The sequence below is a fragment of the Elephantulus edwardii genome, unplaced genomic scaffold (assembly GCF_000299155.1).
Source record: "Elephantulus edwardii isolate Elephantulus edwardi_28Jun2011 unplaced genomic scaffold, EleEdw1.0 scaffold00228, whole genome shotgun sequence".
Lineage (NCBI taxonomy): Eukaryota > Metazoa > Chordata > Mammalia > Macroscelidea > Macroscelididae > Elephantulus > Elephantulus edwardii.
Window position 1 is genome coordinate 4161465 of NW_006399978.1, and position 15600 is coordinate 4177064.

Sequence of the window (15600 nt, forward strand, 5' to 3'; positions counted from 1 at the left end):
CCATTTACTACTTTTCAAAATTAATAATTTATGGGAAATTTCTGAAAATTAGCAAAATGCTTTTTCTAATTACAAAGGTAAAATTTCTAATTCATATCCACAAAATAAACAATTACAATTCATTAAAATAACTAACTGGATTTTATCTGAAAAGGTGAAAACTTAACCCCTTACAGCTGATATTTACTATACAGATGCTAACAAGATATTTACTATACAGATGCTAACGGTAAAGATTATAAAGTAGTTAAAACTGACTTGACTTCTGTTCAACAGGCTGAATTATATGTTATTACGTTATTGCAAAATAAACACAAAAATTTTTCAAAAAAAGAGAACATTAAACATATTACTGGCATTCCTTATAATTCCTGAAGATAAGGTATAACAGAAAGGGGGCTAAATGGACCTTACAAACTATTTTGAAAAAACAAAAAGGGGGGAAATGGGATAGGATGAATAACATCTCAAACTATTTTACAAAAAGCATTATTTACTTTAATTTTTAAAAAAATTCTAATGAGAAAAGGGAAACTCTGGCTGAAAGACATTGGGTATTACAATCAATCAAAGTGCTGAATCAGCATATATATTTTAGAGAACCTTTAACTAATGAATGGAAAAAGGGATTTGTCATTCATTGAGGTAAAAGATTTGCTTGCATCTCCGCAGGAACAGAACTTTTGCGGGTCCCGGCAAGAAACATCAAACCATGAAATGAGTCAAAAGAGGCCATACTTTGATGAAGATGGAATAGTGGAATGGATGAGTCTGATGACCATAAAGAAACGATAAAAGAGAAGATTGCTACCTGAGACCAGGAAAGTGGAGAATTTTACTTGGGGCCAGATAAAGAAGCTGACAGCAGAAGCCGGGGGGGGGGGAGTGATTAAGAATACAAGGCAACAAATGTCTTGTGAGAATTTGTGTTTAGCTATACTCACTATATTAAGGCAAGTAGGCATGGCAGAAAATCATAGTTACTGGGCATATATTACACACCCACCATTGCTTAAAATGGTTCATTGGACAGATACTACTATTCTCATTTATAATAGTGACAGTCAATGGATCCTTGATCCTCATGATAGTAAGAGAACCTCTTAAACCAAATGAAGAAGGCATGAGTTACCATTGATACTGGAGAATTTCCTATTTGTATTGAACATGAGAGTCATTGTTTAAAATTAGCAACACAAGCTTGGGTTTATAAAATTGATAGAAATAATACTCCTCACTACTATATATTTCAAGGTTATGGATTTCAAGGAAACATTAGTGAGAATCTCACACATCATCCTGATAGTCCTCTGTGTCATATGCCTACTTTGTCATCTGCAGGAGAATGGATCCAATGGGTACAATGAAGAGGAGAAAAAGTGCAAGTTCTGGTTGATACCTCCTATAGAAGTGTCATAGATTGGAGTCCTGAAGGCTCTGCTCACAAGAAAGGACGGAATAAAGGTTTAAGATGGTACAGAGAAGGCAATGGCACAATTATAACTACAAGTGCCAAAAATACCATCTCTTTGCATGGGACTGGTATAGTAGAACCATATCCTTATTTTCAGCAATTTCCTTATCAGAAGCATTTATGAATAATTGGTAATGCCCTAAAAATATACAAGAATCTAGACTGGGAATTATTCTCATAATATTGTAAACTATATCACACACTTAAGTTTTAAGAAAAATGAGACTCGACCTATTCAAGTTTGTGCCCCATTACTCTGTTTCTTAAAAGGAGTTACAAAAAGAAAAAAAGGGGGGAGGAAGGAGTTACTAAATGGGAGATGGATGATTTAACTTTGACTTGTGACAAATGTTCTCTGTATATTTGTTTAAATTATTCTATTTCTCTACCACCTAATGAGAGTATATATTAAGATCTAGAGAGTTGGATTATGGCTTCCTGTTAATTTGGATCATAAATGGCAGTCATCTCCTGAGTTGATGCTTTTGGAGCATCTTGTGAATCGGTTATTAAAAAGAAGCAAGAGGTTTTTCAGAACATTAATTGCAACTGGTTTAGGGATCAGAGCCATAATGGCTATAACAGTGCCTGCTGGAGTTACTCTGCATCAAAGTGTTCAAACAGTAGATTCAAGCAAAGGCATAGTGATTCTGAAAAATTGTGGTCATCTCAAAGACTAATAGATTCTGAATTAGATTCCCAATTAACTGATTTAGAACAGTCAGTAGTTGTGATAGGTGATCATATCACTAACTGACAGAGACAACTGAAGTTAAAATGTGACTGGGGAAAAAAATGTGACTGGGATACTATTCAATTTTGTGTGACCCCTGTTGTATGAAATTATACTGAATGGCAATGGGATAAAGTTCACAAACATATCATGAATCATGGTAATTTAACTGATGAGATATTAAAGTTACAACCTCAAATTCAAGATACTTTTAATGAACAATTGAGAAAATTTAGTAATACTGATTTTCTGGAAGAAATAAATGAAGGAATCTCTAATCTTAATCCCTTTGATCATGTTAAAATTTTTTTAAGTCCTTCTATAACCATGTTTTGTCTTACAATTCTTATTTTTGTGTTTTTGTTTCAAAGATGGAAAATGTCAAAGGAAAAAAATAATGAAAAAAAGAAGACAAGCTATATTTACCTTGACAACTAAGTGATGTTTAAACAACAGAGGGAGAAATGTGGACAACTCTGCATAGTGATAGCCGGGCTGCTGCTGAGATCAGAGTCCAGTCAGGACTGAGCGCCCTCTGCAAACAGAGAATTCTGCCCAGCCCCCAGGAGGAGATGCTGGATGCCCTCTGCAAACAGAAGGTTCCTCCCAGCCTCCCACTGGAGGAGATGCCGTCTGAACTTTGGTCTTAGTTAAAAGATTAAGCTTACACACTGTTATGTTGGCAACATTTACGTATAAGGAAAATATAGCCTCATGAAATAGGAATCTTTTTTTTAATTATTGGCTTAAACAAAATAAAAACCAGAGGGAGACTAAGAAAGGGGCCTTTTCACAGAATTAAGCTGTGAGAGGACCTCTGCCTTAGCCTTCCTCTTTTTCAGAATTCAGTTCCTCGTGTCTGTGCTTTCTTTCTGCATCCGCTTAACAACAGTCAACACCTGTGACTCACAGCAACTCTTTGTACAGCAGCTCTGAAGCCTGCCCTGTCCTGAGCCAGTCTCACTGATTCCAATACACCAATCTCCATAGCCCCAATTACTGTATCAATTCATCTCATCCAGAGTCTTCCTCTCCTGCGCTATGCCTCCACCCTTCTGAACATGATGTCCTTCTCCAAGGACTGGTCTTTCCTGGCCACATGCCCAAAATATGTGAGAAGGACTTTCAAAATCCTAGTCTCCAAGGAGAAACCTGATTTCACCCTCTCCAAGAGAGATGTACTTGTTTTCTTTGCATTCCACAATATGTTCAAGACTCTCCTTCAGCACCAAATTTGAAGGCAGTGATGTGGAGCCAAGCAAGCTGTAATTGTTAACAATCTCAATCTCTTTTCCATCTATTATGGTGCTGCCAATCGACGAAGTGATGAGAATCTTTGCCTTCTTTTTGTGTGTGTGTGTGTGTGTGTGTGTGTGTGTGTGTGTTCATGTAGTATTTTATTTGCTGACCTCTTTTGAGACATAGCAAAATTCATACTGATGATGGAACTTCCAATACTGAAATGTTACTCAACATGACAAATTCTTAACAAAAAAAAATATTTTCCTGTAGTCCCTTCATTTCCTGTTTGAGGAATCAATATGTGAAGATTATATTTAGTAGGTAAAGTTCAGGTTACAAAGATAAATATCAAATATTGTACTCAGAGCCCTAATTTGTCAGTCATGCTTCACACGGAGAGACGAGGGCAGAGGTGTCCTCTGAGATTTAAAGGTTCCTAGAGATTTAAGACTCAAGGACTCAAACATCCCTTGGCCTTCTGAGAAATTACAGATGGGAAACATATAGTTAATATTTCTGTAATATGGTGATTTTGGTCCATTAGAGATCATCATTTGGTTTAATCCATAAAAGTTAACTGAAGTTGTTCTGATCACCAAAAAGCATCACAGTCAATCACCTCTCAACACACAATGGTACTCAGATCTCTTCTATTCAAAAATAGAGTTTAAATCTGAAAGGTTTATGGTAAAGCATCCTTGTTATTCAAAATTACTTTTGGATATAATTGAGTACTATAGACTCTGAGAAGAATGGGAATCCCAGAACATTTAATTGTGCTAATGCGAAACCTGTACTTGGATCAAGAGGCAGTAGTCAGAACAGAGCAGGGTAACACTGCATGGTTCAAAATTGGGAAGGATGTACGGATGCATCCTGTCTCCATACCTTTTCAACATGTATGCAGAGCAGATTATCCGAGAAGCTGGGCTCTATGAGGAGAATTGTGGCATCAGGATTGGTGGAAGATCTATTAACAATCTGCGTTATGCAGATGACACAACCCTGCTTGCTGAAACTGAGGAGGACCTCATGCACTTGCTGTGAAGGGTCAAGGACTGCAGCCTTCAGTATGGACTAAGGCTCAAAAGACAAAGATTCTCGCCACTGGACCAATTGGCAGCGTCAGGTTGGATGACGAAGAGATTGAGAGTGTTCACAGCTTCAGTTTGCTTGGCTCCACAGTGAACACTCTTGGTACCAGCAGTCAGGAAATAAAAAAGCGTATCGCGATGAGAAAGTCTGCTGTTAGGGACCTCTCTAAGGTACTCAGGAGCAACAGTGTCTCTCTGGAGACTAAGGTGCGCCTGATACAGGCCATGGTCTTTACAATCGCTTGTTATGCATCAGAGAGTTGGACAATGACTAGGGAGGACAGAAGGAGAGTGGATGCTTTTGAGCTGTGGTGCTGGAGAATGGTACTGAATGTACCCTGGACTGCCAGGAAAACAAACAGATTTATCTTGGAGAGGATTAAACCAAGCTACTCCTTGGAGGCAAAGATTCTGGGGCTTCGTCTGACATACTTTGGACATGTTGCCAGGAGGGACGGGTCCTTGGAGAGGGACATCATGCTTGGGAGGGTGGAGGGACAGCGCAGGAGGGGAAGACCCTCTATGAGATGGATTGATTCAGTGACTGGGGTAATCGGGATGGGTGTGTCAGAGGTGGTGCGGTTGGCGCAGGATAGAGCAGGGTTTAGGGCTGTTATGCATAGGGTCGCTATGAGTCGGAAACGACTCGACAGCACATAACAACAACAACATATATAATTAGATACAATATTGTGCATAGTTAATTCGAGTGACCCTATTTTCTTTTTTAAGTCGATAGCATAAATTTTTATGCTCCAGAAGAAATATTAATCTAATAAACTGTTTATATTTCATTTTCTCTTAAAGAAAGATTAGATTTAAGGGAGAACTTGCCTCTCCTGATACTTCATTTTCAATTTAGTGATACAAATTTACCACAGAAATAAATCTATATTTTGCACAACATAAAATAACCTGTAAAGAATTCCTAAGATTAGACGTATATCTTGTCCATGTGCAAAAATAAATAACCACTCTCTAGTTCTCTAAAGTAAACGTTAAAAACCAAAGTACAGAAAAAAAAGATCTCTCGGATTTTTTAATCGCTTGTTCAGTTACGTGAAGTACTTCCTGTCCCAAAACTTTCTCAAATTCAAAAGACATTTACTTCTTAAACATGACAGTCTTCTGTTTGAACCAGTCTGTTTCCATGGCAACACTGCGGGATTCCTTGGCGACCATAAGTCGCATTAGCTGACTGTGGAATTCCTCAATCTTCTTTACATCTTGCGCTTGGTCTGTTTTGTACACCAAACAAACTAAATCATCTGTTACTTTAATACACAGACTCCCATCAGTATGCCTGTATTTAAGAACCACACGGGCCTTCATGGGGTCGGTGAGGTAGAGCTTCTCTGCTGCGCAGCTGAACTCCTCCCAGGTCTAGTACTGTGGCATCGCAGGCCCGGGGTGGGAGAGGTGAGGGAGGCAAAGCCAAGGGGCCGAAGGCGGCGAGGGGGATGTCGAGCCGCCCACCAACAGACTTCCTGATCTCCCTCAGCCACCATCACTCGAGAATCTTTGCCTTCTTGATGATGAGCTTCAATCCATGTTGAAGACTACAGTCCTTGACCTTTGCAGCAAGCGCTTCAGGTCTTCCTCAGTTTCAGCAAGCAAGATTGTGTCATATGCATAACACAGGATGTTGATGAGTCTTCCTCTAATACTGATGCCACATTCCTCCTCATAAAGCTCTGGTTCCTGAATGATCTGTTCTGCATATAGATTGAAAAGGTATTGAGACAGGATGCATGCCTGACACACTCCTTTCCTGATTTTGAACCTTGCAGTGTTTATCTGCTCTCTTCTGAGTACTGCTTCCTGGTTCAAGTATAGGTTTCCCATAAGCACAATCAAGTGTTCTGGAATTCCCATTTTCCTCAAGGTTAACCATAATTTGTTGTGATCTACACAGCCTAATGCCTTTTCATAGTCAATGAAACAGACATTCCTCTGATAGTCTTTGCTTTCTGCCAAGATCCATCTGACATTGGCAATAATGTCTCTAATGCCATGACCTCTTCTAAAACCAGCTTTTATTTGTTAGTTCTATGTTAATGTACTATTCCACTCATTTCTGGATAATCTTCAGCAGAATTTTGCTAGTGTGTGATATTAGTAATATTGTTCTATAATTTCCACACTCTGATGGGTCACCATTTTTTTGGAATGGGAATATATATGGATCTCTTCCAGTCAGTTGTTCAGGTAGTTGTCCTCCAGATTTTTTTGGCACAACTTGGTAAGCACATCCAGGGCAGCATCTGTTTGTTGAAATACATCAATTGGTATTAAAACCAACTCCTGGGGCTTTATTGTTTGCCAAGTCCTTCAGAGAAGCCTGAATTTCCTCCTTCATCACCATTGCCTCTTGATCATATTTTGTTTCTTGAAATTCTTCTGTGTCAGTACTTCTTTTTAGTACAATGACTCTGTACAATACAATGCTTCCTGAATCATTAAATATTCTGCCCATAGAATTCTTAAGCATTGCAACTCATGGCTTGAATTTGTTCTTAGTTCCTTCAGCTTAAGAAACAAATACTGAGTGAATTTGGTCCTTTTGCTTTTCCAACTCCAGCTTTTTGCACATTTCATTATAATACTTAATCTTGTTTTCCTTAGCTTCCCTTTGAAATCTTCTTCTCTCTGCTTTAGCTTCCCAGCACTCTAGTGCAATATTCAGAGTCTCTTCTGACATCCTTTTTGGTCTTTTCTCCTTCTTCCTTCTTTTAATATTTTGCATTCTTCATGAAAGATATTCTTGATATCTTTCCACCGCTCATCTGGTCTTTGTATTCAAGGTCTCAAACCTGTTCCTGTGTTGGTTTTTAAATTCATGGGAGATAGACTCAAGATCAAATTTTTATTTCTGTGGATATGATAGAGTTAATTGCACAGGAGGAGATTACCCATCATCCTCCCATGTAGCAGCTGATGGATTCAAACTCTATGCCTTTGGGATTTCAGTGCAGCTTCTTAGCACTAGGCCACCAGATCTCCCCTTTGGATATCATTTTTAAAATTATCTTTGCTAATAGACAAAAATAATTACTTCATTTATTACATTTATTGATGAATAATAAAGTTCAATGTTTTCCCATGTTTGTTTACTGTTATACTTCCTTTTATGAAGTCTCTTTCATATACTGTATGTTAATTCTAAGTGAGTTTTACAGTTAAATAGAGTTACTAATGTATTACTGGCTTGTGAGAACAACTGACTAGATATTGATACAATATCGTAAGAGCTCCTTTTTATATTTGTTTAAATAAAGCAAATGTTTATCCACCATAAAACTAAAGCAATTTAAAAAACAAAGAAGATGGAAAGAACGCATAGAATCTTTGTACCAAAAAAGAAGTGAACACTAAACCATTTCAGGAAGTAACATGTGATCAAAAACCAGGGGCGCTCTGGTGGCCTAATGGCAGGGAACTGCAACTACAATCCCAGAGGCGCATGGTTCGAATCCACCAGATGCTCTATCGGGGAAGGAGGGACAATCTCCTCCTGTACCAGTCAGATCTGATTTGACGGTACATGCACACAAAAATAATAATAATAAAAAAACAATGGTAAGAAAGCAAGAAGTTCAAGCTTCACTGAAGGATTGGCAAAAAATAAGACTCCAGAAATTGATGGAATGTCAATTGAGGAATTTAAACAAACAGATGCAGCCCTAAGGGTTCTCACCAGGTTGTGCCAAGATATCTGGAGGACAACTACATGGCAAACTGACTGGAAGAGGTTCCTATTTGTTCCTATTCCAAGCAAAAAGCTCACCAAAATGAGTGCAGAAATTATCAAACAATATCATTAATATCACATACAAGTAACATCTTGCTGAACATTATTTTAAAGCAACAGGTATGGTCAATGGGCAGGGAACTCCCAGATACTTAAGGTTGATTCAGAATAGACAATGGCACAAGGGATATCATTGCTGATCTCACATGGCTCTTGATTAAAAGCAGAGTGTATCAGAAAGATGTTTACTCATGTTTTCTTCACCATACAAAGACATTTGATTGTGTGGATCATAACAAATTATGGATAACATTGAGAAAAATTAGAATCCCAGAACACTTAATTGTGTTAATGAAAATCCTACACATAGACCAAGGAGTTGTAAATACAGAACAAAGGAATACCGCATGATTTCAAAACAAAAAGGTGTGCATCAGGGTCTTATCCTTTCTCCATATCCATTCAATCTATGTGCTGAACAAATACTTCAAGAAGCAGAACTATATGAAAAAGAATGCAGCATCAGGATTGGAAAAGATTCATCAACAACTTGCATTATGTAGATAATACAACCTTGCTAACAGAAAGTAAAGAAGACTTAAAGCACTTGCTAAAGTATATCGAAGACTACAGCCTTCAATGTGGATTACATCTCAACATCAAGAACAGAAGAATCCCATTACTGGATCAATAGACAACACCATGGCAGATGAAGAAAAGATTGAAGTTGTCAACAACTTCATTTTACTTCTAATCACTCATGGTAGCAGCAGTCAAGAAATTATAAGACTCACATAGCAAAAAAAGATAGAAGCAATCTAAATGTCCATAAATAATTAAAAGTGTAAAGAACTACGGTACATTCACACAACGGAATACTGTGCAACACTGAAAAGCAATGAATAATTCATGAAACACTACATAATATAGAACAGCCTAAAGGTCATTATTCTCAGTGAAATAAGTCACAAAAGGACAAATATTGCATAAGATCACTGTATAAAAGGCCACAGAAAGATTTACAGGTAGAGAAAATCAAGCTCTGGTGGCATAGCGGCAAGAAGCTGCACTGCAATCCTGAAGGCACACAGTTCAAGGCCACCAGTTGCTCTGCTGGAGGATGAGCAATCTCCTCTCACACAATTAACTGCCTATGAAAACCTGCTGAAGGGCCACTATAGATCAGTTCCAATTCGATGGTGCATAACACCAACACCACCAAAAACTGAAAGGAAGGAGTAGAATATTAATTGATCAAAGATGATGAATGAAGGAAGGATAGTGTGGAATGAATGGTAAATCAAACATTTTGTGTATTATAACCCCTGTTGTGGAACAGAATATGCATGAATGATTGGAAGAAAAACCAATATGCTTTGTAAACTTTCATTCAAATCACAGGAAAAAAAGGCCAGATAACACTGGAAAGGTCAGTTTAAAGACTAAGGTGCACCTGATCAAAGCTATAGTACTTCCACTTGATTCCTCTGAATCTGAAAGCTGTCTCATGGATAAGGCAGACCAAAGAAGAATCAATGCCTTTGAATTGTGCTGCTGACGAAGAGTATTGAATATCCCTTCGGCTGACAAAAGACCAAGCAAATCTGTCTTGGAGGAAGTGCATTCAGGGTATTCCTTGGAGCAAGGATGGTGAAACTCGGTCTTACATCCTTTAGGCATGTCATTAGGAGGGACCAGCCTTGGAAAAAGATATCATGCTGGGAAAGGTAAAAGGTCAACGAAGGAGAGGACAACCCACAACAAGATGTATTGACACTTGATTACAACAATGAGCTTGAGTATGGCAGAGACGGTGAGGATGGCACAGGATAGGGCGAAGCTTGAATCTGTTGTTCAAATTGTCACCATGAGTCATTGTCAACTTTGTGGCCCCCATAACAACAATGTGGCACAGTATAGTTAAATGTTCAACTACTAAAAAGGTCAGTGGTTCAAGTCCACCAGCAGCTCCCGAGGAAAAAAAAATCTGGTGATGTACTTCTTTAAAGAATTCTAACTGGTTGCTATAATATATTTTTTCTGGTTTTCTTCTTTTTTTGTTTTCAACTTTAAGATATTAATAAATAATTCCTTTTTTTTTAAGAAAAAAGAAAAGAAACACTATCAAAAGAATCAACTCATAGCGGGCCATCCAGTGGGTTGGCAAAGCAATTCCATATGCAGAACAGATCATTTAGGAGGTTGGGCTTTATGAGAAGGGAAGTGGCATCAAGATTGGAGGAAGACTCATGCATAATAACCTGCGTTATGCAGGTGACACAACATTACTTGCTGAAACTGAGGAGGATCAGAAGCGCTTGCTGCAGAAGGTCAAAAACTATAGTCTGCAATGTGGATTGAAGCTCAACATCAAGACCACAAAGATTCTCACTGGGCCAATTGACATGATGAATGGAGAAGAGATTGAGGTTCTTAATAATTACAGCTTGTTCAGCTCCACAATCAACACTCTTGGCACCAGCAATCAGGAAATAAAAAAACCAATTGTGCTAAGTAAATCTGTTGTCAGGAATCTCTCCAGAATAGTAAGAAGCAACAATGTCAGTCTAGAGACTAAGGTACACCTAATCCAGGCCACGATATTCTCAATTACTAGAAATGCATCAGAGATCTGGACAACGACTAAGGATGACCGAAGAAGAATCAATGCCTTTCAGTTGTGGTGCTGGAGAAGAGTCTTGAACATACCATAGACCACTGAGAAAACAAATAGATCTTGTCTTAGAGAGGGTGAAACCAAGTCTCTCCTTGGAGGCTACAATTTTGAAGCTCTGTCTCACATACTTTGGGCATATGGCCAGGAAGGACCAATCCTTGGAGAAGGACAACATGCTTAGAAGGGTGGACGGACAGCACAGGAGAGGGAGACTCCGGATGAGATGGATTGATACAGTAACTGGGGCGATGGCGGTTGGTGTGTCAGAATTAGTGAGACTGGCTCAGGATAGGGCGAGCTTCAGAGCTGCTGTACATAGGGTCGCTATGAGTTGCAGGTGACTCCAAGTCACATAACAACAAGCCACATAGAGTTTTCTTTGTTGTACTCCTGATGCCTTGTCAGAATAGGGTGTGTCCTAAACCTGATCATTACCAATTTTTATAAAGAGCAGCACAGAAAAAAGAAGTGCAAAAAGGAAAGATGAAGGGACACAAAAAGTTTGTCAAGTTGCTGAGGACATCCAGGGCTGCAGAAGTTAAAGAAGGCTCTTCTGATTAAATCCTTGTGCATATCAAAAAATTTTTTTCCAACAGGGTGAAAAGAAAATCTACTGACTGGGGAAAAACATTTGGCAATGCCATTTCAGACAAGAGTCTCATAACAAAAGCTTAGAAAATCCTACAAGGCCTCCACAAGAAAAAGACTGATTACACAATTACAAAATGGGCAAATGACATAGAATGATTTTTCACAGAGGGAAATATTCGGATGACCAACAGACACATGAAAAAAACGCTCAAAATCACTGGTAATAGGGTAGATGCAAATCAAAACCACACTGAGATACCACCTCACCCCATCAGCAGCGGCAAAGTCTAACAGGATAGCAAGTAATAAATATTGGAGAGGATATGGAAAGATAGGAACTCTTTTGTGTGTGTTTGTGTGCGTGTACCGTCAAATTGGATCTGACCGGTACAGGAGGAGATTGTCCCTCCTCCAGCAAAGCATCTGGTGATTTCGAACCATGCACTTCTGGATTGCAGTACAGCTTCTTGCCACTAGCCACCAGAGCTCTTATACACTGTTAGTGGGATTGTAAAATGGTTTAAGGCACTTTGACATTTCCTTAAAAAGCTGAACATAGAAATTCTACATGACCCAGCTATTTCACTGCTAGGAATATACCTCAAAAAAATTATAACTGAGACACAGATATTTGTAAGCCAATGTTCATAGCTACATTATGCATCATCACAAGAACATGAAATAGCCCAAATGCCCAACCACAACCAAATGGATTCAAGAAGTGTGGTATATTCACCCAGTGGAATACTACACAGCACTCAGGAGCAACAATTTTTTTAAACCTTTTTTTTAAGTATTTTTTTTATTTTATTATTTTGTGTGCGTGTACCGTCAAATCAGATCTGACTGGTACAGGAGGATATTGCGCCTCCTTCTCCGGCAGAGCATCTGGTGGATTCGAACCGTGTTCCTCTGGGATTGCAGTGCAGCTTCTTGTCACTAGGCCACCAGAGCTCCCCTAGGAGCAACAATTTTTAAAAATTACTACATACCTTGGGAGAGACTGGAAAGCATTATGCTTAGTGAACTAACTCAGTCCCATAAGGACAAATATTGTATAAGACTATTATTGTAGAAATAGAAAGATAACTAGTAAAATAGGTAAGAGGATCCAAGGAGGGGAGAGGAGGAACAGAGGAGTGAAGATGGGCAGGGGAGTATCATAGAGCCCACAATTTGGTGGGTGGAAGGAGGGCTAGGTAAAGGCAATAGGAAAGATCTGGAAAGACAGGATAATGATGGGTCTAGTTCAATGGTGATTAATTTTATAAAACAATCAATGGTGTAATAATGGTATGATACACAATGTGAATGAAGGACAGCATGAAACTATATATATATATATACTTTGTAAGCAAAGCAATATAAAGTAAAAATTTTTAAAAACTTTAAAAAAAGAAGGTTCTTCCCTCAGAGCCCACCCCCCACAGACAGTGAACCTTCCCCTAGAGACAGGGCTCTGACTTCAGACCACTAGCCTCGTGGATGGTAAGAAAATAAATTTCCGGATTTTAAAACCACTCAGTTATGATGTTTCTGTTACAGCAGCACTAGGAGACTAAGACAAGCAATTCTCATCACTGTCTAGTCTAGAACTAACTCATAGATGATCCTCCAGCAGCTTGGTGAGCCTATAAATGCCACAGGAAGAGCCGCTAGTGGATTCAAACTACCAGGGAGGCCCACCTTTGGGTTAGAAGTGTGATTCCCAAGGAGTTGCCTCCCTACGCCACCGATGCTCCCTAAGACTGTCCATTAGTAACGTGTTAAAGTCACCAGAGGAATTGGCTTTAGCTATGGCTACTGATCATGGTCATATAGATCTGGTGGAGGGTAGGGGATGGATTATTCATGGTCTCACTTTGAAAACACTCCTGGAGGAGTCTGGGTAATGGAGTCATAGAAATAATTTTACTCTCTTCCCCAAGGGATCTTAGAATCCAGGAATCGCTATCTCCATCCTCACTCCAGTCCCCTCTAAAGCCCACCTTCCAGGCGACTCCACCCAGCCACGTCTACTTTCCAGCACCACCCGGGCCCCACACAGCAGGGTCTCTGCTTATCCCACTTTGTCACCTCACCTCCCTCATCTTGAAATGGACAAAGCCCACTGCCACCTCCTGCCAATCATCCCTTAGAACATTGGCACATGGGCCCTGACCCAAGCAGTCCCCAGCCAGTCCAGCCAGTACTCACATTCAGTGTGCCGGGGCCTCCCTCCAGCACCACACAGACGATGGGGATCTTGATGGCCACTTCTAGGACAAAGCATTGTACCCTAAATTAGGAAGGGTGGGGTTCAAAGCCCCCCTCACACTGTGTGGAGGACACTCTTCTCCAACCCCCTACCAGCTCCAGCTCACAGTTCTAGACCTGCCTTTCCTAGTCACCTGCTAAGCTGACTTGGAATATGTGCTGCAGGGATTAAGTAGCTTTCAACACTTTTAACAGGTTTCTATAGTTTCAGTTGTGGGCAGAAAACCAAAACCTGAGATAGGCTCCAATTTATAAAATATGAGCACACTATAACAATAGCCTGTTGGAGAAGCATGGGCAATCTCCTCCTGTGTGAGTTTTACTACCACTGAAAACCCACTGAAGGGTCAGCAATAGGTCGGTCCCAACTCAGTAGTACATAAACAACAATAGAACAACAGCCAAGATGAGAAAAACTGCTAGGACGGTCTGTTACCTGATTGTCGTTGAAAAGTTGTGACTTTCCTCACACTGGGCAAAGGGGTCTCAGCACAAGTGCACTTCTGGGAACTGAAATTTCCTGGACTCTTTCACCCCAGTACATCCTTCACTCTTGTTGTTCCAGAAGAGACTATGAACCAAGGACCTACTGCTCTAGCTCTGCTTAAATAACTTCAGAATGTCTCCCAAACCTGCCTCTCTTGGAGCACCCCAAACCTCACCTCCCTCTCCTCCCTGAGTCTCTCAGGGCCTGGATAGCCTTATCATAAGAAAATAAAACATTCCCTACAGACTGGCCTCAGCTGTAACCTTAGCAAAGTGCTTGCCATGGCAACCATCAGCGCCTCTTACAGAAGCTTGTCATTGTTAGATGCTGTCGAGTTGAGTACAAACCATAGAGACCGTGTGAAAACAGCTCTGAGCCCCGTCTTATTTTGTGCCATCCTCTTCATCTGTGACATATTTAAGCCCTTTGCTGCAGCCACCGTGACTGCTCATCTGGTGGAGGACCACCAGGGAATGTCGGGCGCCACAGGCTAACATGAGGAGGCATCTCAGAAGGACTTCAATCTTGCCTGACTGCCCTTCTTGCTCCTTCCTGTCATTATCTAGTCCTTCCTCTTCCCTTACAGAGATTATCTCATATAAAAGTTGTCCTTGTCTGTCTCAAAAGTGCCATTTTTTCTTTGACCTAGTGTTAAAGATGATGAGAGAAGAGATGCAGGCACATCTAACACATGTCCACCTGGCACCTCAATGAACGTCCTAAGCTCCTGCCACCATGGCTCCCATCGAGTGCCCTGACAGCTCACCCCACTCACTTTCTTCTTCTTCTCTCTGTTGCAATGTTAGTTCTTTTTTCTGCTCCGATATGAACTGTTTTTTCTGTTCTGATATGAACTTCTCCAGTCTGGTCCTCAGGGGGATCTCCACCCCATAAAGGCCGTGGGTCCCATCGTCCACCAGGATGAAGTGTGAGTGGTTGCTGTCCAGACAGGTGAGGTCGCCCTGACCTTCCTCATCCAGGTTGTACTCAGCAGGAAAGCAGCCCTGAAATGAACAGACAAGAATCAGGCAGACACGTGGTAAGGACCATGGTGTCAACACTGGGAATAAACTCACCACCACTGTCAGCCAGGGTGCTCCTTATGTTGTTGTTGTTGTTGTTGCTGTTAAGTGCCATCGAGTCATTTGCGACCCATAGTGACCCTATGTACAACAGCTCTAAACCCTGCTCTATCCTGTGCCAATCGCATTGCCTCTGACACACCCATCGCAATTACCCCAGTCACTGAATCAATCCACCTCATAGAGGGTCTTCCCCTCCTGTGCTGTCCCTCC

At 40.3% G+C, this 15600-nt stretch overlaps 1 protein-coding gene and 1 pseudogene across 1 annotated transcript in view; both read right to left on the minus strand.

Annotated features, from left to right (window-relative positions):
* Positions 1-15600, minus strand: part of TRPM2 (transient receptor potential cation channel, subfamily M, member 2) — a 117382-nt gene that overhangs the window by 65375 nt on the left and 36407 nt on the right. Inside the window, exons 6-8 of the mRNA XM_006898424.1 lie at positions 15137-15309; positions 14739-14749; positions 13759-13817 (exon numbers count right to left, since the gene is read on the minus strand). Coding sequence (XP_006898486.1) covers positions 13759-13817; positions 14739-14749; positions 15137-15309 — 243 coding nt within the window. The remainder of the gene's footprint in view (positions 1-13758; positions 13818-14738; positions 14750-15136; positions 15310-15600) is intronic.
* On the minus strand, positions 5648-5941 carry LOC102845652 (annotated as a pseudogene).